This window comes from Podarcis erhardii, assembly GCF_964252035.2.
Source record: "Podarcis erhardii genome assembly, chromosome: 2".
Lineage (NCBI taxonomy): Eukaryota > Metazoa > Chordata > Lepidosauria > Squamata > Lacertidae > Podarcis > Podarcis erhardii.
In genome coordinates, this window is record NC_138498.1 from 19,147,009 (window position 1) to 19,171,547 (window position 24,539).

The 24,539-nt window shown below is 45.4% G+C and overlaps 1 protein-coding gene across 1 annotated transcript in view; it reads left to right on the plus strand.

The window, feature by feature from the left end:
* The window catches only part of TOM1L1 (target of myb1 like 1 membrane trafficking protein), a 64,989-nt gene that overhangs the window by 8,284 nt on the left and 32,166 nt on the right, over positions 1-24,539 (plus strand). Inside the window, exons 3-4 of the mRNA XM_081849672.1 lie at positions 3,453-3,531; positions 23,028-23,177. Coding sequence (XP_081705798.1) covers positions 3,453-3,531; positions 23,028-23,177 — 229 coding nt within the window. The remainder of the gene's footprint in view (positions 1-3,452; positions 3,532-23,027; positions 23,178-24,539) is intronic.

A 24,539-nucleotide genomic window follows, 5' to 3' on the forward strand; every position in this document is an offset into this window, starting at 1 on the left:
TTTCTTCCTAGACAAAACTCAGCCCTTGTAACATGGGAGTCCTTATCTTAAGACAGGGACGGGGTGCCTGGAGCCATCAAGGTGTCGCTGGACTACAATTTCCATAATTTCTGAGCAGTGGCCACGCTGGCAGTGCACTCCTTTGACCCAACATTTGCTCCTGTAACGCAACATATTGAAAAAAAAAACGAAGAGCACTGCCAGTGTTAGAAATGCACGTGTTGTGTTAATCTGCTTGGAAAATGTATCCCCAGCGTTTATTGTTAAATTCTCATGATGGAGGAGCAAAGGTTTCTCCTTACTTTTCCTCCTTCGCCTCACTCCCATAGCATGGATTTATAAATAAGCTAAAGGTAAAGGACCCCGGGACGGTTAAGTCGAGTCAAAGGTGACTATGGGGATGTGGTGCTCATCTCGCTTTTCAGGCTGAGGGAGCTGGCATTTGTCCGCAGACAGCTTTCCGGGTCATGTGGCCAGCATGACGAAACCGCTTCTGGTGCAACGGGACACTGTGACAAAAGCCAAGTGCATGGAAATGCCGTTTACCTTCCCACTACAGTGGTACCTATTTATCTGCTTGCATTGGTGTGCTTTCGAACTGCTAGGTCGGCAGGAGCTGGGACCGAGCAACGGGAGCTCACTCTGTCACGGGGATTCAAACTGCCAACCTTCTGATCAGCAAGCACAAGAGGCTCAGGGATTTAGACCACAGCGCCACTCGCTCCCATGGTTTTATAAATATGGTGGAAAGCAATACCCCACCCCATCACTCAATAGTGCATCCACCTATGAGGTGGAGTGTACTTGTTTATCTGCTACCATGTGGGGGGGGAAATATCTAGATTGTTTTGAAGCCTCCTATAATTAGACTGGAAGAGAGCCAAGAAGCTGATGTGAACACCCTTAGTCTTGCACAATTTGCCACAGGATTTTCGATAGGGTAATCTAGTGCTATTAGTGTTTGGGCTCAGATAATGGGTGAGACTATTTAGGCAATGTCCTCATCTTCTCCTTTTAAGAAAAGGTTTGAGGACCTGACGTGAAAACAGAGGCAGCAGCAATAAAACAATCTCGTTTGAGTCTCTGGCTCCACTGTGCAATATTTAAATACTAAGCTGCTGCTTCTGCTGCTGCTAAATTTTGCTTATAAATGGAGCACATTGAAGTGCTAGATGGGGAAGAAAGAGAGGAATGTTTGGGGGGAATTCAGTTCGGGGTCGGGGGAAGCTTCGCATTGTACGATACAAAGAGAATTCTTGTTTGAAAGTTTTGTAACCCGCTCTGAGATCTGTGGATGGCGGGCAGGCTAAAAATGCTTTTAAATAAATGAACAAATCTCTGCGGTTGGTTTATCAGCTGCAGAAATAGTATGGCCTGCTGCTTTGTGTGTTTGGGGCCGCATGAAAGGTGAGATTGGTGCTTTCAGGATTCAGTGACTGTAATTTGTTTTTTCTGATTTTAATACCAAATTTAAACTTCTTGTAATTTGCCTTGGGACCTGCTGGTGAAGGGTGGATAATAAACTGAATAATAATAATAGTATCTCCCCAGGTTCCAGCATTCGGTCATACTCAAGCATGACCAAGAGATAGCATGACCATTAATTATGCAGTTGAAGCAGTCAGGGTATGAGGATAGGAGCAGAATCCATTGACCAAGACTGGGGGACACTGGAAGTCACGTGGAACAGAGGACGTTCCCACTGAAATGTGTCTCCCATATAAGTGGGGGTTTACTTTCTCCCATATAAGTGGGATGGAGTTAATTAATTAATTATAGTGGAACCTCAGGTTGCAAACATGATCCGTGTGGGAGGCATGTTAACAACCCGCAGCGCCACATCTGCGCACGTGCAGGTTGCAATTTGGCGCTTCTGTGTATGTGCAAAGCGCGATTTAGTGCTTATGCACATGCGCGAGCGCCGAAACCTGGAAGTAACCCTTTCTGGTACTTTTGGGTTCAGCGCGGTGCACAACCTGAAAACACGTGAACTGAAGCGTCTGTAACCTGAGGTACCACTGTACTTGGTTTTATGTCTACCCTGCCCATAATCCAACCAGACCACATGGTGGTTTTTCGTGTTTCTAGAGAAAAATACCGTATTTTTCACCCTATAGGATGCACTTTTCCGCCTCCAAAAATGAAAGGGAAATCTGTGTGCATCCCATCATTCTGCCCGGACGCTGAGGTCCAGCACTGAGGGCCTTCTGGCGGTTCCCTCATTGCGAGAAGCAAAGCTACAGGGAACCAGGCAGAGGGCCTTCTCGGTGGTGGCGCCCGCCCTGTGGAACGCCCTCCCAGCAGACGTCAAAGCGATAAACAACTACCTGACATTCAGAAGACATCTTAAGGCAGCCCTGTTCAGGGAAGTTTTTAACGTGTGATATTTTACTGTATTTTTGCTTTCTATGGAAGCCGCCCTGAGTGGCTGGGGAGGCCCAGCCAGATGGGCGGGGTATAAATAATAAATTATTATTATTATTATTATTATGGGGCGAATGCAGGCTTTCGCTGAAGCATGGAGAGCAAGAGGGGTTGGTGCGCCTCCCCACGCTTTAGGCAGACATCCGCAGCTTAGGGAGCCCTGCGGGAGTTCCCGCAGGGCTCCCTAGGCTGCGGATAGCAGCCTGCTGTATGGAGCGCAGGTCGCGCTGAAGCAGAGCGCCCCACGCTTCGGGCAGATATCCGCGGCTGGGGGGGGGGATAAATTTTTTCCCCTTTATTTTCCCCCAAAAAAACTAGGTGCATCCTATAGGCCGCTGCATCCTATAGGGCGAAAAATACGGTAAAGCATTGCAATTAGGTACCCTCTAGGGACACGGGTGGCGCTGTGGGTTAAACCACAGAGCCTAGGACTTGCCAATCAGAAGGTCGGCGGTTCAAATCCCTGCGACGGGGTGAGCTCCTGTTGCTCTGTCCCAGCTCCTGCCAACCTAGCAGTTCGAAAGTGCAAGTAAATAGGTACCGCTCCGGTGGGAAGGGAAACAGCGTTTCATTGCGCTGCTCTGGTTTGCCAGAAGCAGCTTAGTCATGCTGGCCACATGACCCAGAAGCTGTACACCGGCTCCCTTGGCCAATAAAGCGAGATGAGCACCACAACCCCAGAGTCGGTCACGACTGGACCTAATGGTCAAGGGTCCCTTTACCTTTATCTTTTTACCCTCTAGGAAATGTGAGAAAAACCTGCCTACCACCCTAGATTCTTGGTGACCAAGACTTTCAGATTCTGAACATCCATCTGTTCACACTTTGCAGGGTATCTCTGCACACAGCCCACCTGTCACGAAGACAGTAATCTTGCCTCTGCTGAAATACAGTGCATTATTTCAGTTTTATCTGGATTTTCTTCCACGCAAACAGTGGCTGCAGTCTTTATCTCTCTGGTTGGTGTCGCAGGGCAAACGGCGTGTTAAGTCATTGCTTTTATCTGGTTTCCTTTCTTTTAATTGCAGACCCAAGAATGCGATCAGAGCACTAAGGAAAAAGCTTTCCAAAAACTGCAACCATGTTGAGATTCGTCTGACGCTCTCCGTAAGTATGATATTCTTGATCCTCATAAAAATGAGTCTGCTAAACACAGAAGGGGACACATTGGATTTCTCTGGATCACAGCCCAGGGAGGAACCTGTTTGAGCAGAACATTTTACTAAACAACAGCAACAATTTTCCTGACACACCAAACATGAACTTCGGGGGAAGGCGGTGCTCATTTTCTGGGTCATGTTTAGGTGAATGTCATCTGGATCCTTGTCTGGATCCTTGTCTGGGGTTTCTGAGCACTATTCTTTATGGACAGAGGTCAATTGTTCTTCACCGTTGGAGATTGTCCAACAGATTAACCTCTGCTTTCCACCTTCAGGGCTTGCCGGGGAGGGGGGGAGGATTGAGCCAATATTATGAAGAAGACAAGCAATGGCATTTGGACATAAGTTTTTGCTCATCTTCTGTGCCCCACTTGGGTTCTACCAGGGGCCTCCTCCTCCTCCTCCTTCTTCCTTGGTGATCACTCATAGCCAAGTAAGATTGTCTTCCATGAACACAGTCTTAACAGTGAGTCTGTAAGCGACTCTGGAGGCCAATTCTGGATCCACACGTCCTTCCACAGTGGGGACATAGGTTTCCGGGCAGGAGTTGATCACGGTCAGGGTTTGCCAAGTGTGCCTTCATCTTGGCACGTTTCTCCCTTGTGTCCTGAGTTTTAGCATCTTCAAAGCCCATGACACCTTTGGTAAGTCTGTTCTCCAATTGGAGTGCTCACAGGCCAGTGTTTCCCAGTTGTCGGTGTTTATGCTACATTTTTTTTTTTTTTTAGATTTGCCTTGAGAGAGCCTTTAAACCTCTTTTGTTGACCACCAGCATTACACTTTCCTTTTAAGTTTGGAATAGAGCAGTTGTTTCGGAAGACGATGATCAGGCATCCGCACAACATCACCAGTCCAACAAAGTTGATGTTGAAGAATCATTGCTTCGACGCTGGTGATCTTTGCTTCTTCCAGTACACTGGCATTAGTTTGCCTGTCTTCCCAAGTGATGTGTAAAATTTTTCGGAGACGTAGTTGATGGAATCTTTTGAGGAGTTGGAGATGGCGTTTATAAGTTTATAAACCAGGCACCACCACCACCCCTTCTAAGGTGTGAGCACTGCTTCATTGTAACCTGGGCAGGTGGTGTTGGGTCTAGTTTGGGACCTGAATCTCCCACACTACATGGTTGCTGGACAGGGGAAGGCCTCTCAGCCATGGGCAGTCCTCATAACTCACATCATTACCCACAGGCGCCTCATAAAATGGTGTTTAGCATGTTACTCAGAAAATTGCTTCTTGGTTTTCCTTTTTGAATTAACACAGACTGGTTAAGAAGGGAAAGAGTAGCATCTTGTTCAGTGTTGAGTTATTCCAACGGCATTTTCCGCTTTTACAAAGTGGAATATGCGATTCCATATTCATTAGTGCAAAATAAAGTCCTTTGTGGCAAATGTTCTTAACCATACACAAACACTGAGGGCTTCTAGCCAGAGGTAGGGGGAGAGGTGTTGAGATCACAAAAGAAAGGTCACTCAATCAGAGCAAGCGAGATACTGTCTTTTATTTTGATTGACAAACTTTGGAGTTGCATAGATCTCTGTTTGTGGTTTGCCATTCAAGAGAGGCTTTGGAAACAACAGCAAAGAGTCTTGTGGTGAAATAAAGGTTCACAAATGTATCATGGAATAAGCTTTTGGAGAGAGAGAGAGAGCACGTGTTTGAGCCAAGTCACAATGTGTACTTGCTTATCTGCAGTCTTGTGTTGAAGAAAAATGAGTTGTGACAGAGGCTTAATGAGAAGGGGATTAAAATGAAACAGTAGACATCGTAAATGCTATCACATGAACAACTGTATGTCTTCCTGGTTGCCCCACCTCAAAAAGGAATGAAAGGGCAACTAAAAAAAATCAAGAACAGCATCCCCCCCCCCCCCCGGAAATAAGAGGATTAAGCAGAGAGAGGGCTTGGTTAACTAATGTAAAAGAGAATGGAGACAGTTGGCACGGAAAGAATGAGTAGGAAACAGTATCTCCCTTTCAAAATACAACTCAGGATTATTTATTGAAGCAGTTAGAGCATTTTATGATGAGCTAAAGGATAAGCTTAGTTATACAATTGGTAGTTAACTTACACCATCGATTGCCCCCAGGGTGTTATAAGGAAATGGCGTGGGATTTCTAAAGGATTAATGGAATGTTTTGGAGAAATGGGAATATTGGGAGGTGCAAACTAACACCGCAACCTGTGTGTTACCAGCCACGGGCAACAAATACAGTGGTGCCCCGCAAGACGAATGCCTCGCAAGACGGAAAACCCGCTAGACGAAAGCCTTTTCTGTTTTGGAGGTGCTTCGCAAAACGAATTTCCTATGGGCTTGCTTTGCAAGACGAAAATGTCTTGTGAGTTCCTGCGGGTTTTTTCCCCTCCCCCCCTTTCTCTAAGCCGCTAAACTGCTTATCTGCTTATCCGCTAAGCCGATAAGCTGCTAAAAGCCGCTAAAAGCCGCTAAAAGCCGCTAAACCGCTAACAGCGCTAATCCGCTAAGCTGTCAATGGGCTTGCTTCACAAGACGAAAAAACCGCTAGACGAAGAGACTCGTGGAATGGATTCTTTTCGTCTTGCGAGGCACCACTGTAACAGGAGATGCCTGTCCCTGTCAGATGTTGGTTATGACTTCTTGGATGGTCAGAAGCGCTTCCAGTTTAGATGGATCATTGTTCTGACCCAGAATCACATTGCTTGTGGGTATGTTGACCTCCCATTTCTGCCCAGGATCAAATCTAGGTCAGTGATGTCAAATGGTGATATGGGTTAGACTGTTTGGTGCTATAGGAAGCAGTCCATTGGTTAAAACTTACATAACTTAATATTTCCAGGGCTTGTAACAAGCAGAAATGTGTGACTCCTTTTTGTTTTTGTTTTGTTTCCAAACGTCAGGCAGTGCAAAAGTGACTTGGCAGTTCTTGTACACAGAGTTACCTTGTTGGTCACGGTGTATTATGCTGCTGCTGTGGAATTTGTGGAATTCGTTTTGCAAAAACATTATCACCATAAGCTAGGAAGTCATTAGGGCAAACAGGTGATTCACAGTGCTCTGTTACGAGTTAAGCTGCATAAATATGAATCGCCCCAAAGTTTTGGTGTTCAGGTTCTTTATCCAGAAGTCGCAGAACGTCAGAGACAGGATGAATTGAGTATGGTTCTGAATGAATACCTCTCCCCTTATTTTGCAGCCATGTTCCTATTTAACTTGAAACCATTCTGAAAGCATGTAAAGGTTTGCTGAAAAGGTTCTGGGCTGGGTCTCATTCTAGTTCCACAGAGCTTTTTATCCTGTTTTCCCTCTGTGTTGATATTGTGGATCTGAGTGATAGAGGATGCATGTTTCAGCAGAGCTCAGCTGCTTAGAGCATGGTGTTAATAATATCAAGGTCGCAGGTTCAATACCTGTTTGGGGCAGCTGCATATTCCTGTGTAGCAGGGGGTTGGACTAAATGACCCTCAGGGTCCCTTCCAATGCTATGATTCTATGATTTAATTCAGTCTGTTGAAGTAAAAAGGTAAAGGTAAAGGACCCCTGGACGGTTAAGTCCAATCAAAGGCGACTATAGGTTTGCGGCGCTCATCTCGCTTTCAGGCTGAGGGAGCCGGTGTTTGTCCACAGACAGCTTTCTGGGTCATGTGGCCAGCATGACTAAACTACTTCTGGTGCAGCAGGACACCATGATGGAAACCAGAGCACACAGAAACGCCGTTTACCTTCCCGCCACAGTGGTACCTATTTATCTACTTGCACAGGCGTGCTTTTGAACTGCTAGGTTGGCAGGAGCTGGGACAGAGCAATGGGAGCTCACCCCATTGAGGGGATTCGAACCACCAACCTTCCGATCGGCAAGCCCAAGAGGCTCCATGGTTTTGACCACAGTGCCACCCATGTCCCTCCTCTGTTGAAGTAGCCAGTGCATCACCTATGAACTGTTCTTTGTGTTAAAGTCAACAGAGGTCTGTTAAGATGTTTTATCTGATGAGAAAATGTAGAGAAAACTCCATTGACAATTTTTTTGACTCCATGGTAGCTGGCACCTCAAAATTAAGTGGAGATATTGGAGCCAACTCCCAGCAGCCTTGCGGGCTTCAGCCCCCAAAATAAAATATTTGAGGGGTCGAGTCCAAACAAAGTTGGTGGGCATTTCCATTCAAATGGGGTATGTACACTGCATCTTGTGATCAATTATGAGGGGCAGGGTTTACCTGGGCTTCCACAATGTTTTATTCAAGTTGCATCCCTGTGTGGAGATGCTACAGATTCATCTACCCTGCTAAAAGTCTCCCATCAGTACAGTCCAGCATGGTCAATCATGAAATATGTGATGTCCTGTCATCATCCCCAAATAATATTCTGCTATTGTAAAGACTAGCAGATTTATTGTATCCAGAGCTGTTGTGGAGTGGAGACTTCAAGGCATGAAGAGTCCATATGAGCTGGGTCTTGCTCATTCGCTGTCTTGGTGCAGACTAGAGAATGGTCTGCAGGAACATGAGACCAACACCCTGCTGAAGCTAAGCAGGTCTGGATCTGGTCAGGACCTGGCTGGGAGACTGCATGGAAACAACATGTAATAGCACCACTCTATTCTGCCTCGGTCTGACCACACTTGGAATACTGTGCCCAGTTCTGGGCACCACAATTTAAGAAGGATGTTAAGCTGGAACGTGTACAGAGGAGGGCGACCAAGATGTTCAGGGGTCTGGAAACCAAGCCTTATGAGGAATGCTTGAAGGAGATGGGTATATTTAGCCTGGAAAAGAGGAGATATGATAACCATCTCCAGCTATCTCAAGGGCTATCACATGGAAGAGGGAACAAGCTTGTTTTCTCCTGCTCTGGAGGGTAGGTCTCGAACCAATGCCTTCAAGTTACAAGAAAGGAGATTCTGACTGAACATATATGGAAAAGCTTTTTGACAGTAAGAGCTGTTTGATGGTGGAACAGTCTCCCTCAGGAGGTTCTGGACTTTCCTTTCTTGGAGTTTTAAAGCAGAGGTTGGACGGCCATCTGTCATGGATGCTTTTGCTGAGATTCCTGCATTGCAGGGGGTTGGACTAGATGACCCTTGGGTCCCTTCCAACTCTTACAATTCTATGTTGCCTTCGGATCCATGATAAAAAAAGGCAGGATTCTGCCTGGACATTGAAATCCAGCGCCGAGGGCCTTCTCGCGGTTCCCTCACTGCGAGAAGCCAAGTTACAGGGAACCAGGCAGAGGGCCTTCTCAGTAGTGGCACCCGGTGCCCTGTGGAACGCCCTCCCACCAGATGTCAAAGAGAAAAACAACTACAGTGGTACCTTGGGTTAAGAACTTAATTCGTTCTGGAGGTCTGTTCTTAACCTGAAACTGTTCTTAACCTGAGGTACCACTTTAGCTAATGGGGCTTCCTGCTGCTGGCATGCCGCCGCTGCGCAATTTCTGTTCTCATCCTGAAGCAAAGTTCTTAACCCGAGGTACTATTTCTGCGTTAGCGGAGTCTGTAATCTGAAGCGTCTGTAACCTGAAGCGTCTGTAACCCAAGGTACCACTGTACCAAACTTTTAGAAGACATCTGAAAGCAGCCCTGTTTAGGGAAGCTTTTAATGTTTAATAGACTATTGCATTTTATTATTTTGTTGGAAGCCGCCCAGAATGGCTGAGGAAATCCAGCCAGAAGGGCGGGGTATAAATAATAAATTATTATTATTATTATTATTATTATTATTATTATTATTAAATAAAATACAAAGTAAAGAAGAAGGAAAAACAAGTTCAGAAAGCCTGATGCTGGGCCCTAGCCCAGAATCCACATTATCACCTTAGCTTTTGGTTGTGTGGAATATAAAAACCAATATAGGTGTAAACAGGATATGTCTGTTAGCCTTCCGGGAGAGTAGACAGTTCCCCTGTGTATTCTGTGCTTAAGCACCTTCTACAGCATAGGCTGATTGTCATGCATGCATGACTGCGATTGCTGTTTGCATATTCTGAGTTGCTTCCTGTATCTTGTTGCGCAAGGCCATTAGCAGCAGAGGTGAGCAGATAAATTAGGTTGATAGGTGACCGACTTTGGCCAGGCATCAGCTAGGTTGCCCCGGGGCTGACACCCTGGGTTGGGGATAGATCAAAAGTTGCTGGAATACTTGTTTCCGGCATGCACCCCCCCCTCGCTCCTTCGCAACCCTGAGTCACGCAGTATTGCATACTTTGGTTCCTTGGTGTGTGTGTTTGCCAAGCAGAAACAGCTCGGGTTTCCACTTGGCATGCAGGTTTTGTGTCAGATTTTTCATTTCATTTCTGTTTACCATCCCTGGGAGCTGAGCGTTCTCTGTTCCAGTCAGTCGGAAAAGCTGTGATAACAGGACACCGGGCTTTGAGGTGTTTTATCTATTAATTCGTTCTGCAAACTTAAGGTTTCTCCGCCGTTCAAGTTTTTTTGTTGCTGTTGTGGGGAGAGGCGTCGCCATGCATATGTTCCTGTTGCTACAGGAGTTGCAGATAACATCCCTGACCTACTGCAAATGGATTCCGTTTGCTTATGGGAAAGAATATTGGCAGCTAACACAAACAGCTAGAAGTATTTTCTTCTCCCGCTCTGCTCCAAGCTTTTTTATTTGTGGATCTGTCAAAGCCAGGAATCTGGAGGCCAGCTGAAAACAGAGGATGAAGTCTGAGGAGATACAGTGGTGCCCCGCAAGACGAATGCCTCGCAAGAAGAAAAACTCGCTAGACGATAGGGTTTTCCGTTTTTTGAGGCGCTTCGCAAATTTCCCTATGGGCTTGCTTTGCAAGACGAAAACGTCTTGCGAGTTATTGCAAGTTCCCCCCTTTTTTTTCCTTTTTCTAAGCCGCTAAGCCACTAATAGCCGCTAAGCCGCTAATAGCACTAATCCGCTAAGCCGCTAATGGCCGTGCTCTGCAAGACGAGAAAACCTCTAGATGAAGAGACTCGCGGAACAAATTATTTTTGTCTTGTGAGGCACCACTGTACCGTATTTTTCACTTTATAGGACGCACTTTTCCCCCTCCAAAAATGAAGGGGAAATGTGTGTGCGTCCTATGGAGCGAATGCAGGCTTTCACTGAAGCCTGGAGAGCGAGAGGGGTCAGTGTGTACCTACCCCTCTCGCTCTCCAGGCTTCAGGCAGCTATCTGCAAGCCTTCTGAGTGCGGCAGGAGTTCCCGTAGGGCTCCGAAGGTTTGTGGACAGCAGCCTGTTCTGGTGGCAGAGCGATTTGCCAACCAAATGTTTCAGTGCTCACCTGACCTGGAGGGGTTCCAGCCAGGTTGGGGGAAGGTTAGGCTGCAAGCCAGATGAGGGTGCCCTTGGGAGAGAAAACATAAAATGCTCAGTATTTTACAGGCCTCCCAAGCTGCCTAACGGGTTGCAGCCTCTATGCCCAGAAGTAAAGAATGGAAGTTTTATAGCCCTGTAGGGTCTGATCTGCCTTTAGGCAAGGCTGTTGGTGGTGAAACTTGATGCGAAACTGTAATCCACATCCCTTCCTATACTGCACGATGTGTGCAAGAAAAGCAGATTGGTGTCAGAAATTCTGTTCCTGTATGAATACAGTGGTGCCCCGCAAGACGAACGCCTCGCAAGAAGGAAAACCCGCTAGACGAAAGGGTTTTCCGTTTTGGAGGCTCTTCGCAAAACGAATTTCCCTATGGGCTTGCTTCGCAAGACGAAATGTCTTGCGAGTTCCTGTGGGTTTCCCCCACTTTCCCCCCCCTTTTCCTAAGCCGCTAAGCCGCTTATCAGCTGATCCGCTGATAAGCCGCTTATCAGCCAATCCGCTAAAAGCCGCTAAACCGCTAATAGTGCTAATCCGCTAAGCTGTCAATGGGCTTGCTTCGCAAGACGAAAAACCCGCTATACGAAGAGCCTCACGGAACGGATTAATTTTGTCTTGTGAGGCACCACTGTATATAATAATGGTAATTAATAATAATCATATTTCATTTATACGCCGGCCATCTGGCTGGGTTTCCCAAGCCACTCTTGGCTGTTTCCAAGACATAAAATCATAATAAAACATCAAACATTAATTGCAACAATCTGATCCAATGTAAAAGTCACAATAACTTTAAAATAAACAATTTATATCAAACAAAGCAACATTCAACAATCCATCAGAATCTAATAGTAAATGGTAAAATTAAACATCAGCAAGTTCAGCCACAATAAAGAATTACCAGTAACAGCAAATCACAATGCATAAAATAAAACATACAAAACCATGTAAAAGAGTCAAATTGAGAAACAAAGAAGCACAGCTTATAAAATATATACAGTGGAACCTTGGTTCTCGAACGCCTTGGTACTCAAACATTTCGGCTCCCGAACGCCGAAAACTCAGAAATAAGTGTTCCTGTTTCCAAACGTTTTTCAGAAGCTGAACATCCAATGCGGCTGGCAGCTGCCACACCTTGGTTTTCAAACGTTTTGGAAGTCGAACGGACTTCCGGAACGGATTATGTTTGAGAACCAAGGTACCGCTGCATATATATCCCTGAACTTCTCTCTTTCCTCCTCCTGCTGCTGCTGCTCTCAAAGTCATAGTCTGGGAAAGGCTAGTTGGGGCAAGGCAGGTGGAAAAGCCATTTCCTGATGAGGAACAGAAAGTCTCTCTCCACTGACCAGTGGTCGAAACAATGAAAGTTTCTTCTCTGGTGGTGGTTCCTGGCACCTACTGGAACCACCTTGGTCTTTTTCTGTCAGGGAACTGCCATCGGCTCAGGGGCGAGAGGGGAAAAGCCGGATGGATTACAGAAAGCCCCAAAAGATCGTGGGAAGCAGCACCTCCTCAGCGGAGGAGAATAGCCACGCCTCTAGTGGAGAGGAGATGCAGGGCTCGGAGGAGGCAAGGCGATGCCAGGACACCTTGCCTGAGCAAAGCAGGGAGGAGAGAGGTCCTCCGTTACCCAAGCCATCCTTGCGCAGTAGGCTTCCGCACAGAGAGGGGAGGCGCAGACTGGGGGTCAAGAAACTGCTCTGCTGGGGAAGATCTAAGCACCGCCCACTCTCAGATTCTGTCAGTGAATGAGCAAGACACGGAATAGAGGCGCTCTGCATTCTAAAGGTTTTTACCTCTAATAAGAAAGCTTTAGAACAGACTATTGAAGCATATTGCCTGATTGCTCTTGAGCAACCAGCCGATACCTCTAACATTTTCCTTGAAATAAAAGGCAGTGTAACCACAACAAAAATGAATAAGTAGTAGTTATAGGCGGTCTTAGAAACTCAGATATATAAGTTAGGTGCCAAATGGCACCTTAAATCAGGGTTATGGTTGCCACAACCGGAATATCTATTCACCAGGGGGTTGTAGTAGATGATCCTCAGGGTTCCTTTCAATGCCAGGGGCGGAGGAAAGGGGGGGGTGCTGTGGGGGCAGGCCACCCCGGGTGTCACCACTGATGGGGTTGACAAAAAGCTGGGTGGCACTCAAGATGGGGCCTGCAGCATGCCCGAGCCATGCATCTTTTCTGGGAGTAACACGGTGGCTTGGGTGCTCTAGGCTCAATGCTGCCTCAAACGGTCTGCCCGCTGCCTCCCCCCAGCTGTAGGGCACCTGAGTGGGAGGAGGCAGGCAGACTCCTCGGAGGCCCCACAGAGCGTCCTGCCCCGACTGGCCCTGGCTGGCCCCACTCCAGGCACCTAATCAACTTGCTCCACCGTTGTTCAATGCTACAGTTCTGTATGATCTCGACTACATTGCTTGATTGTAGCTTACTCTCACAACAGTTCACTTGTCCCAGTATGCAAGAAGGAGAAACGCACACAGTGGAAATGGAAATGGAATTACAGTGGTACCTCAGGTTAAGTACTTCATTCGTTCCGGAGGTCCGTGCTTAACCTGAAACTGTTCTTAACCTGAAGCACCACTTTAGCTAATGGGGCCTCCTGCTGCCACTGTGCCGCTGGAGCACGATTTCTGTTCTCATCCTGGAGCAAAGTACTTAACCCGAGGTAATATTTCTAGGTTAGCGGAGTCTGTAACCTGAAGCGTATGTAACCTGAGGTACCACTGTATTCTTATTCTTATAGTTAATACCATTTCCATTTCCACAATCGGAGAATATTTAACAGAGTGGGATGGAGTGAAGGAATACATGAAAAAATACAGTTCCGGAACTGGAATATTAATAGATAATGTGTAAAACGTGCAGGGGTAAGCAAGGAAATAATAAAAGAATAAACTGAATAATTATTAAAACTACAACAACACAACAAGATGGAAGAAGTTAAAAAAATATTGAGATCACACATGGGTGAAGGGCAGTGAGGGGTATAGGGGAATTTATAAAAATTTCTAATATAATATTTCTAATTGTGTTGCATTTATATATAGCAAGGGACACGGGTGGCGCTGTGGGTTAAACCACAGAGCCTAGGACTTGCTGATCAGAAGGTCGGCTGTTCGAATCCCCATGACGGGGTGAGCTCCCATTCCTCGGTCCCTGCTCCTGCCAACCTAGCAGTTCGAAAGCACGTCAAAGTACAAGTAGATAAATAGGTACCGCTCCGGCGGGAAGGTAAACGGCGTTTCCGTGCGCTGCTCTGGTTTGCCAGAAGCGGCTTAGTCATGCTGGCCACATGACCCGGAAGCTGTACGCCGGCTCCCTCGGCCAATAAAGCGAGATGAGTACCGCAATCCCAGAGCCGGCCCCGACTGGCCCTAACGGTCAGGGGTCCCTTTACCTTTACCTTATATATAGCAAAGGGAAGTCTATAGCAAGTTGGTATATTTTAATCTAGTCCATTATGTAATAGGTTTATGTTACAAAACAAATATTGATTTTGAATTTGATGTTTGTAATTCTTTTTCAATTTTGGAATAAAGTTTTTTTAAAAAGGAAATGGTATTAACTATGCACAAAGGCAGAGGTTTTTAAACTCCAACCTGGCACCCAGAAATCTCCGTGTAGTTGAACCCGTGCCAGTAGCAAAATTAGCCAAGCACCTGGAGAACGTCAAACACTGGATGTATGTGCAGATAGCTTAATATGTATACATTTAGTAAACCCCTTCTTGGATGGAGTTTTACAGTTCCCAAGGTCCAGGATCTGTTTTATACAGTATAGATGCAAGAGCTACTCAGTCGAGAAATATCTCTTTTAGACAACGTAAGAAGGAATACAGCTTTTAGGCCACAAGGCAGCTGCTTAATAGTTAACCTCGTTTTGTATTAATCGACTCTGGGTGTGTCAAACCTGTTTTTATGAGAAGCTCCTGGTTTCGTGTGTCGATAAAACAACCTGCCAGGTTTACAAGAGCCTTAATAGTTCCCTGGACTTTGGCCAGTGGGGTTTGTGTGACATCTGCATGGTGGAAATGCAAGAGCTAATTGAAGGGCCAGGGAACTGCTGGTCTTCACGAAGACGATCTGCAGGAGTTATTCATCTGCCCACACAGATCTGATTTCAGAGATCCGGGTATCAGTACTGTTGCGACTTTCCCAAGAGACGTTGTACAATCTCCATAATTACTGAGTAGTAGGCCCAGCAGAATTACCAGGGCTTTCTGTTGTAGGACATGGGTGGGATAGCAGATTAAGTCACCTTGTAAATCCCACAAATGCATTCCACTCTGGGGAACAGCTGCATATAAAGTGGGGCCCATAACTGCAAGTCTAGGTGTGGGGAAAACATCTTTCAGTTAGCCACACACACTACCCTCTTTTTAATGACCAGAAGTTTATAGACTCTAAGCCTGCTTCGTTTTCCCCAGATTGAAATGGATAGGGTTTAAGTTTTTAACCTTTAGAAGACATCTGAAGCTTTTGAAGGTTTCATATACAGTGGAACCTTGGTTTTTGATCGTTTCGGAAGTCAAACATTCCGGCTTTTGAATGCCAAAAACCCAGAAGTAACTGCTTCGGTTTTTGAACGATTTTCAGAAGCCGAATATGCCACTCGGCTGCCGTTTTGAGTTTTTGGTTTTCTAACTTTTTGGAAGGGATTATTTTCAAAAACTGAGGTTCCACTGTATTAGCATGTTTCTATATATGTTGGAAGCCACCCAGAGTGGCTGGGTCAATGCAGTCAGATGAGCAGGGTACAAATAATAATAATAATAATAATAATAATAATAATAATAATAATAATAATAATAATAATAATTTTGCTTGATTTGTTAAGCTTAGCCCTACTCTTGGTCCATTAGGCAGGAATGGGATAGGTCATATGACTGAAACCTTGTTCTCTCTCATCTTTATATGTGTTTATGTGTTCATTTAAAAACTCCCCGCACATCAGCTCTGTATATTGTCTTTTCCGTACGCTGGACCTCCTGTATTTTCTGTGAAATACTAATTAGAAAAGGGGATGGCACAGTACAGTTGGCCAATAGAAGAGCATATCCCTAGGAAGCTGTAGAATTGACTTCTTTGGTGAAACCTGTAAACAGACCTCAGGGTTCAGGGTCTACCAGAGTTGTGCAGATCCTTTTCGCTCCTGCCTTAGTGCAGATTGTTAGACCGCGGTGGCCCAGGAGGCTGCTTCTAGCGTCTGCAAATCTTGATGGTGCAACCTTAATTTCCTTTTGCAATTTGACCTGCGGGCAAAATGCTCTTTGCTGAATGTTTGCCGTGTTTCCCAAGGTTTCAACAACTGGGTTGCACATTTAAAGACTCTGCTTCCTTCCCATAAGCTCCATCCCTCTAAACCCCTGCCTTGCCTGGGGCACAGAAACTGCACCATTTTTTTTTTTAAAAAAAGAACTGTGCAAGGTGTTCCTGAAAGAACCTTTATGGTGCTAAAGAAAACAGGGGTTTATTTGTTTATTTATTTTAAAGACTGGTGGTTGCAACCCAGGAAACAAGTGCTGCAACTTTGGAATAAATGACTCAGTTTGCTATTCGGTCATCAGTGGCAGGAGTGGGGGGGGACTAGTGGGCCTCCGCTGAATGTTCTTGGATTCGAACTCACAACACCACTGACCATCGGCCATGATGGCAGTTGAATCTCACTTGGACGCTGGTCTTCTGTTGCACCTGGCAACTGCAAACTAGCTTAGGGGAGTGCACAGCAGTCTGTGTGGCACACACAGCTCTGACTGCTCCCCTCCCCTCAGTATTTGCCACCCGAGGCACCTGCCCCCTTGCTCAGGGGACCTTTTCTTCACAAAGCCATTCAGTGTGTAGGACAGTACAGTAACGTGAATGTGTAATTCACATTATACCTGAAGGAGCGTCTCCACCCCCATCATTCAGCCTAGACACTGAAGTCCAGCTCCGAGAGCCTTCTGACGATTCCCTCACTGCGAGAAGTGAGGCTACAGGGAACCAGGCAGAGGGCCTTCTCGGTAGTGGCACCCGCCTTGTGGAACGCCCTCCCATCAGATGTCAAGGAAATAAACAACTATCTGACTTTTAGAAGACATCTGAAGGCAGTCCTGTTTAGGGAAGTTTTTAATGTGTGATGTTTTGTTGTGTTTTTAATATTCTGCTGGGAGCCGCTCAGAGTGGCTGGGGAAAGCCAGCCAGTTGGGTGAGGTATAATTAATTAATTATTAATTAATTAATTATTAATTGATTATTAATTAATTAATTAATTATTGCCATGCTTTCATCCTCACATCAAAATGATCTATCCGAAGACCAGGTTTATGGTGCTGGTGTGACCTCTGAAGCCCTTCTCTGAGGAACTAGCTCTTCATCCGTATCCCATGGCAGCCTCCATACACACTTGAAAATAGCTTCTTGTTTATTGTACATCTGGGGATGATGATTGCTGAGAGCCTTCTGATCCCTGTTCGAAATTAGCCAGGCGCCAGGTGCATTGTGCAAGTAGATAAATAGGTACCGCTCTGGCGGGAAGGTAAACGGCGTTTCCGTGCGCTGCTCTGGTTCGCCAGAAACAGCTTAGTCATGCTGGCCACATGACCCGGAAGCTGTACGCCGGCTCCCTCGGCCAATAAAGCGAGATGAGTGCTGCAACCCCAGAGTCGGTCACGACTGGACCTAATGGTCAGGGGTCCCTTTACCTTTTTATCAGCCACTTGAGACCAAGTGGAGGTGCCTGAGTGCCAGGATGGTGCCTGACATCTTCACCATCTGGGGATCCTTGAATCTTGACTGTTTTCACACACTAATACCACATCCTGTAGAATTCTGTTATATTTTATCTGCACAATCAAAATGAATTTCAGGAACCAAATTGCTTTTTTCCCTGTGCAGCCTGAGTAGGAGCAGTGAACGTTATAGCTAATTGTTGTCGCTTGTTTTCACTTCCCCCATCCAACTGCCCTGTTCACAGTTGTGAATAATATTCTCACATTATGAATAATCCATCTCACCATTCTGAAAAAGAGGTTGGAATAGGCCAATATATATGCAGACTGTCCCTGGATCAAGCGACTTTTCTTCTTTAAGTCCTCAAAGTTCTTAACCGAGCTCAAGGTTGTCATCTGAACTAGCCAGATGTTTAATAGAGAATCAGTCACAGTCAACCCATCATTTGAAAAATAAGACTTTAGAGCCGTCTTGCCCCAAAATGGCAACTAGACATTCTGTTTTGATGACTGTAATCTTGGAATGAGGAGTCATTTGGCAGCTAGCTTATATACCTGAGTTTCTAGAGGAGAGGTAAAGGTAAAGTCCAGTCGCAGACGACTCTGGGGTTGCGGCGCTCATCTAACTTTATTGGCCGAGGGAGCCGGTGTACAGCTTCCAGGTCATGTGGCCAGCATGACTAAGCCACTTCTGGCGAACCAGTGCAGCGCATGGAAACGCCGTTTACCTTCCCGCTGGAGTGGTACCTATTTATCTACTTGCACTTTGACGTGCTTTCGAACTGCTAGGTTGGCAGGAGCTGGGACCGAGCAACGGGAGCTCACCCCGTTGCGGGGATTCGAATTGCCGACCTTCTGAGCGGCAAGCCCAGTGGTTTAGACCACAGCGCCACCCGTGTCCCCCAGAGGAGGGGTAGCCAATATGAAGCTGTCTAGATGTTGTTGGACTATAGTGTTGTTATCCTTGTCATGCTGGTTGGGGCTGAGGAAACCTGTGGTCCAACAAGTGGAGGTCTTTACATAGAAATGAGCTGTCGGATAATTACGCTTGTGGGGTCCCCACATTTTGGATCCATCCTGCAGCTTTCTCTGCATGATGGGCGTACCAATCTTGGCTTTAAAAATGCAAACGAGTGTAGTTAGCTTTCAGTAGGCTTGTTCCACAGCATGCTGCTGATCTGCTCACTCCATTCCAGGAAGAAGGCCTCTGCCATTAGGCAGCCAGCCAGCTTCCGAAAAGGTCGTTGAATGTGCCCGATGAAAGTTTACATTTTCTGTGAATTTAACAGTGGTTCCAACTCGGTTGAAGACCTAATTGCAGTCCTGTTCTGCAATCAAAATAATTGTTCCTGTTGGAAGTAACTTTCACCAGTTAGTTCACAAATGGGACACACACACACACACACACACACACACAACTCCATTCAGATGCTTTGCCTAGTTGATATAACTCATTGAAATCAATGACAGGGTTGCACCGATCTAATTGAGTTCAAGATCTGGCCCATTAACTGCATTAGCTCTCCTCAAAATCATAGCTTAGCTGTTTAGCCCTCGCTTGTCTAGGGAAAAGGCACTAATCGGAGTTTTGTTCTTAATTCCTTCGCATAATTTAAATAAGACTGTCTTAAGTGCACAATATCTCTTTGAAGCGCTCTCTGCGGGCAATGGGGTGAGCTGATTAACATGTCTTTCATGCACTTTGGTTTTTAAAAGGCCCCATTCAAGCCAAGGCTTTTTGGCAGATGTGGGTTGCTTGGTTTCTCAAATGGCAGTATACCCCCCTCCCCATTCCCCCCCTCTTTTTTTTAAAAAAAGTGGAAGTTCTGTATCCTGTGAGTAGTGTTTTCTCCTGCCATCCTTGCACATTTCTTCTCCCAAGATCCTGCGTACACTGAGGGGAAGCTGCTTTTTAAAACAGTTTTAAAAATGCTGTTTTCAGTTAAGCCTAGGTTAACTTAGTTAGCAGTTAACTTAGAAGAGAAGACTCCCTGGAAAAGACCCTGATGTTGGGAAAGATGGAGGGCACAAGGAGAAGAGGACGACAGAGGACGAGATGGTTGGACAGTGTTCTCGAAGCTACCAGCATGAATTTGACCAAACTGCGGGAGGCAGTGGAAGACAGGAGTGCCTGGCGTGCTCTGGTCCATGGGGTCACGAAGAGTCGGACATGACTAAACGACTAAACAACAACAAAAATAGTTGTTAAAATTCTGTTTTCAGTTAAGCCTAAGTGGTTGGCGTGTGCCCAATGCTCCTATATCTCAAGCTTTTACTACAGTGAATCCACTTTGAAATATTTATTGGCACTTCAATGTAGATGTAGATCACTCTCTTTGTGTTTCTGTTTGTCCTAGCTTTGCAATATTGTAATATTGGTACTAGATTTGGGCAACTGCCATAACTGAAGAATCGGAATGATCACTATTTAGCTAGGCTGCTAAATTTGACAGCTCTCAGGCTCCTTGCACCACACTGTATATTTAAAGCCACATCCAACCACATTAAACAGTAATAGCTTCGCCCCAAGAATCTTCACTTGGTCACAAGTGGCTTATAACCAGGTGCAAAATGCGCCTGACACCTGGCAAATTGCGAATGCTGCCCTCACAGAACTACAATTCCCAGAATTCCCTGGGAAAGGTGATTGGCTGTTAAAGCACCCTGGGTACTGTAAGTCTGTGACAGGGCTAGGGTGTCTGCTCTCTCAGCACCCTTAACGAAAGGACAGCTCCTATGAGTCTTTGGGGAGAGTCATTATCATTGAAAGTAGTGTGAAACAGCTTTAAATGTGTGGTACAGATGGGACCAGGATGAGAGTGCTCAGAGGCCTGATGTGTAATAATAATAATAATAATAATAATAATAATAATAATAATATATTATTTATACTCGCCCGTCTGGATGGGTTTCCCCAGCCACTCTGGATGGCTCCCAACAGAATATTAATAATAATACAGTGGTACCTCGGGATGCGAATGGGATCCATTCCGGATCCCGTTTGCATCCTTAAGCGAACGCAACCCATGTCCACGCGGGTCGTGTTTCACTGCTTCCGTGCATGCGCATGGCATCATTTTTACTGTCTGCACATGCGCACGTGGCGAAACCCAGAAGTAACGCGCTCCGTTACCTCTGGGTCACCGCAGAGCACAACCCGAAAATATTTAACTTGAAGCACATTTATCCCTGGGTATGGCTGTAATTTAAAAGTGATAAATCATCAAACATTAAAAACTTCCCTAAACAGGGCCGCCTTCAGATGTCTTCTAAAAGTCAAATAGTTATTTATCTCCTTGACATCAAATGCGAGGGTGTTCCACAGGGAGGGTGCCACTACCAAAAAGGCCCTCTGCCTGGTTCCCTGTAGCCTCACTTCTCGCAGTGAGGGAACTGCCAGAAGGCCCTCAGAGCTGGACCTCAGCTTCCGGGCTGAAAGATGGGGATGGAGACTTCCGGGTTGGCGCCATCGCCGAATGGCGGACTCCCTCTGAGCTCCGGAGGGAGTCTGCTCGGCAGGGGCTGGGTCCTACCGCACCGGCGATGCGGGGACCCTTAAAAACCACGGCCAGAGGAGGCCGTGGACATGGAGACTCGGCTGGCACCGTTAGCGCCCTCCCGACTCGTGAAGGAGCCTTTTTAAAGGCTCCGGATCGGGTGCCGGGGAGAAGCGTGGTGCTTGAGTTCTCTGCTATCCCTGCCGAGCGCAGCCGCATGCCATCCGGCGGAGAGCGCTGACTTCTTCTATTGAAAATTTGGATCTAAAAGAAGAACCCGTGAGTAATTGGAATATGGACTAAAAAAAGGGGACAAATTTTTAAAATTTGGAGCGAACGGGGGAGGTGGAAAAAAGGAAGTCAGCCCCCCCCGAAATTGTAGAAGAGCCAAAACAAAGGAATGGATAACTAAGATCGAGAGTAACCTTATTTCACCGAATTAGCAACTTCGCGAGGGAAATCTATAAGATTGAGCCGGAGGAGAAAAGTGGAATTTGTATTAAAAAGCAACACCCCCCCCCCCCCGGAATCCCTGGAGCGATTCGTGAAAATGCCTGGAGAAGAGTAACGGAGGTTTTGACAGGTTTTGACAGCTGTCAAGGAGCTGTCAAAACGGAAGAATGTAACAGAGACTTGGTTATGGACTTTGCCGGTTACATCTGATATAAGTTGGGTATAAATTGTTTCAAATTGTTCAAATAAGGATAAACAAGCTATTTGGACTGGTGGATGGGCTTTGGAAGGGAACTTTGTTACGGGAATCCATCTAGAGGAGCTGAGGGATATTGCATGTGTTTTTGTCAGGAAACTTGTGCAGTTGAATAGAACTTTTAATCTCCTGGGAAACTGCAGAAATGGAACACTATTTTGTCTACAGAGGTCTACACACTACAGGAAACAATGGAACTATTTGTTGGAAAATGAAAGGATCATGATGTAATGTTTTGTTCCTGAACAACAAGCCTCTGCAGGGATATTAGAAACTTTTGGAGAAAGAACATTTCTGTGGGAGAACAGAGAAACAAAAAGGAGGAGAATGGCCGACAAGAATAAGGAAATAACAAGAACTGGACAGAAATGGGAAAGGGGATATTTGGGATATCCAGATTTGACAAGCTTATGGATTTAAAATTGGAGTTTCTACTCCTGGATATAAAAATCTGGATAGAAGAAATGGACCCTCTTCTCGTTAGACTTCTTTTAGGATTGGACATTCGTAATTTAATGATTGGACATTCGCAATTAATAAGACTGGCAAAGAATCAGAGGGATGTGGGTTTAACGCAATGTGGGAACTCCAGGAAGATATTAGAGATGGAGGGCTAGGAGGAACGTAACAGGGAAAAAGGGGAGGGAAAGTTGGAATCCAAAGGTTGTAAAATTATTATTTAATTCTATGTTGTTGTTTTTTTTTTTGTATTATGTTTGAAAGGGGGAAACTCGTGGAAGGGAATAGATCGATCCTAGGGGGATGGGAATTACGCTAAAATGGGTAATGGAGGATGATTGCAATTTGGGGATAAGAATTTGTTGAACCTAATTGTTTATTTGGAAGATTTGGAATACATGAGGGGGTGGGGAGGGGAAGTCCTAGTTATTGGAAAAAGTTTATAAATTGGATTTAATTTGTTTTAATTTGGAAAACCTTAATAAAAATTATTTTAAAAAAAAAAATGAAAGATGGGGATGGAGATGCTCCTTCAGGTATACTGGACCGAGGCCGTTTAGGGCTTTAAAGGTCAGCACCAACACTTCGAATTGTGCTCGGAAACATACTGGGAGCCAATGTAGGTCTTTCAGGACTGGTGTTATGTGGTCTCGGCGGCCACTTGCTGACACCAGTCTAGCTGCCACTTTCTGGATTAGTTGTAGTTTCCGGGTCACCTTCAAAGATAGCCTCACGTAGAGCGTATTGCAGTAATGGCCATGATGGGGAGAATCTCTCTCTCTTTCTCTTTGCAGCTCATTGACATGTGCATGCAGAACTGTGGCCCAAGTTTCCAGGCTCTGGCTGTGAGAAGGGATTTCTGCAAAGACAGACTCGTGAAGCTGCTGAATCCAAGGTTCAACCTCCCTGTTGATATGCAGGAGAAAATCCTGACCTTTATCATGGTAAGTGCTTCTTTTCTATCTTTCTCATTTTTCCAGTGTTGCCAGGGTAGTAAATGGTTCATGAGAGCTGTACTGTGAAGCGAAGTCTCTGCTAGTTCGCCTTCCTTTTTATCTTAAGCCATGGTTGGAAAGCAGCAAAGCTATAGGGAGAGTAAGAGTAAGTTGGGCAAGAAGATAGCTGGCTATCGGCCTTGCTTTTAAGCCATTCCTTTGTTGTCCTGTCAAGTTCCTTGGCTGCTGCTATTGAGAAAAAGGAGGGCTTTTGCATAGTGTTAGCTCTGTTCTCAGTGTCTCTATTAAAAAAGCAAACAAAAGAATTGCCACCCTGCCAGTCAACCAACAAAAAGTTGAGTGTCTTTGCTTTGTGTGGGTGGGAAAGCGAGAGTTTGTTTACACCACCAGTTAGCTTGAAATCACAAACCGGTGAACTCGTTTCTGCCCTCGACTTGAACAGCTTCAAACCTGTTTGTATTGTGTAGCGGGGCAGCCAGCCTGACTTATCTCCCAGGAATTTCTCCTTTTCCCAGGGATTTTTCCTTTTCCTTTTTTATAATTAGTTTTATTCCATTTTGAAAACTTAAAACACTAACTACAAATTCAATTCAGTGATACCATGGTTCTCAAACTTAATCTGTTCCGGAAGTCTGTTCCAAAACCAAGGTGCGCTTTCCCATAGAAAATAATGGAAAACAAATTAATCCATTCCAGACTTTTAAAAGGAACCCCTTAAACAGCAATCCAACATGAATTTTACTATCTAACGAGATCGTTAATGAATAAAATTAAAGCAATAATCAATGTACTATAAAATAAATAAGACAGTATTGTAGATGATGAAAATTAGAATTAAAATTATTATTTTTTCTGACCCGCACTGATGATAGTCATTGATTGAATGGGGGGAGGTCGCTTTTATCTATTTCTGCAGTCACACAATCAATCAATCAGTCATCGAACTGGGTTCCACACAGTCACAAAAACAGATTAACCAAAAAAGCCTCCAAAACAAAAACTCAAAAAGCGCCAAACTTAATCCGTTCTGGAAGTCTGTTTGACTTCCGAATTGTTCGAAAATCAAGGCGCAGCTTCTCATTGGTGCAGGTGTCCCAGAAACAATAGCTGACAGCCACATCAGACATTCGGATTCCGAGAAACGTTCAAAAACCGGAACATTCACTTCCGGGTTTTCGGCATTTTGCAACCAAGGCGTTTGAGAACTCAAGGTACCACTATACGTTTCTCTTACAAAATGAACAAGGTGATTTTCCATCCTTACCTCTGTGGTGTTTTTATTTCCACCAATATTCTGCTGCATTACATGTCAAAGTACAGTTGTACCTCAGCTCCCAAACGCCTTGGAAG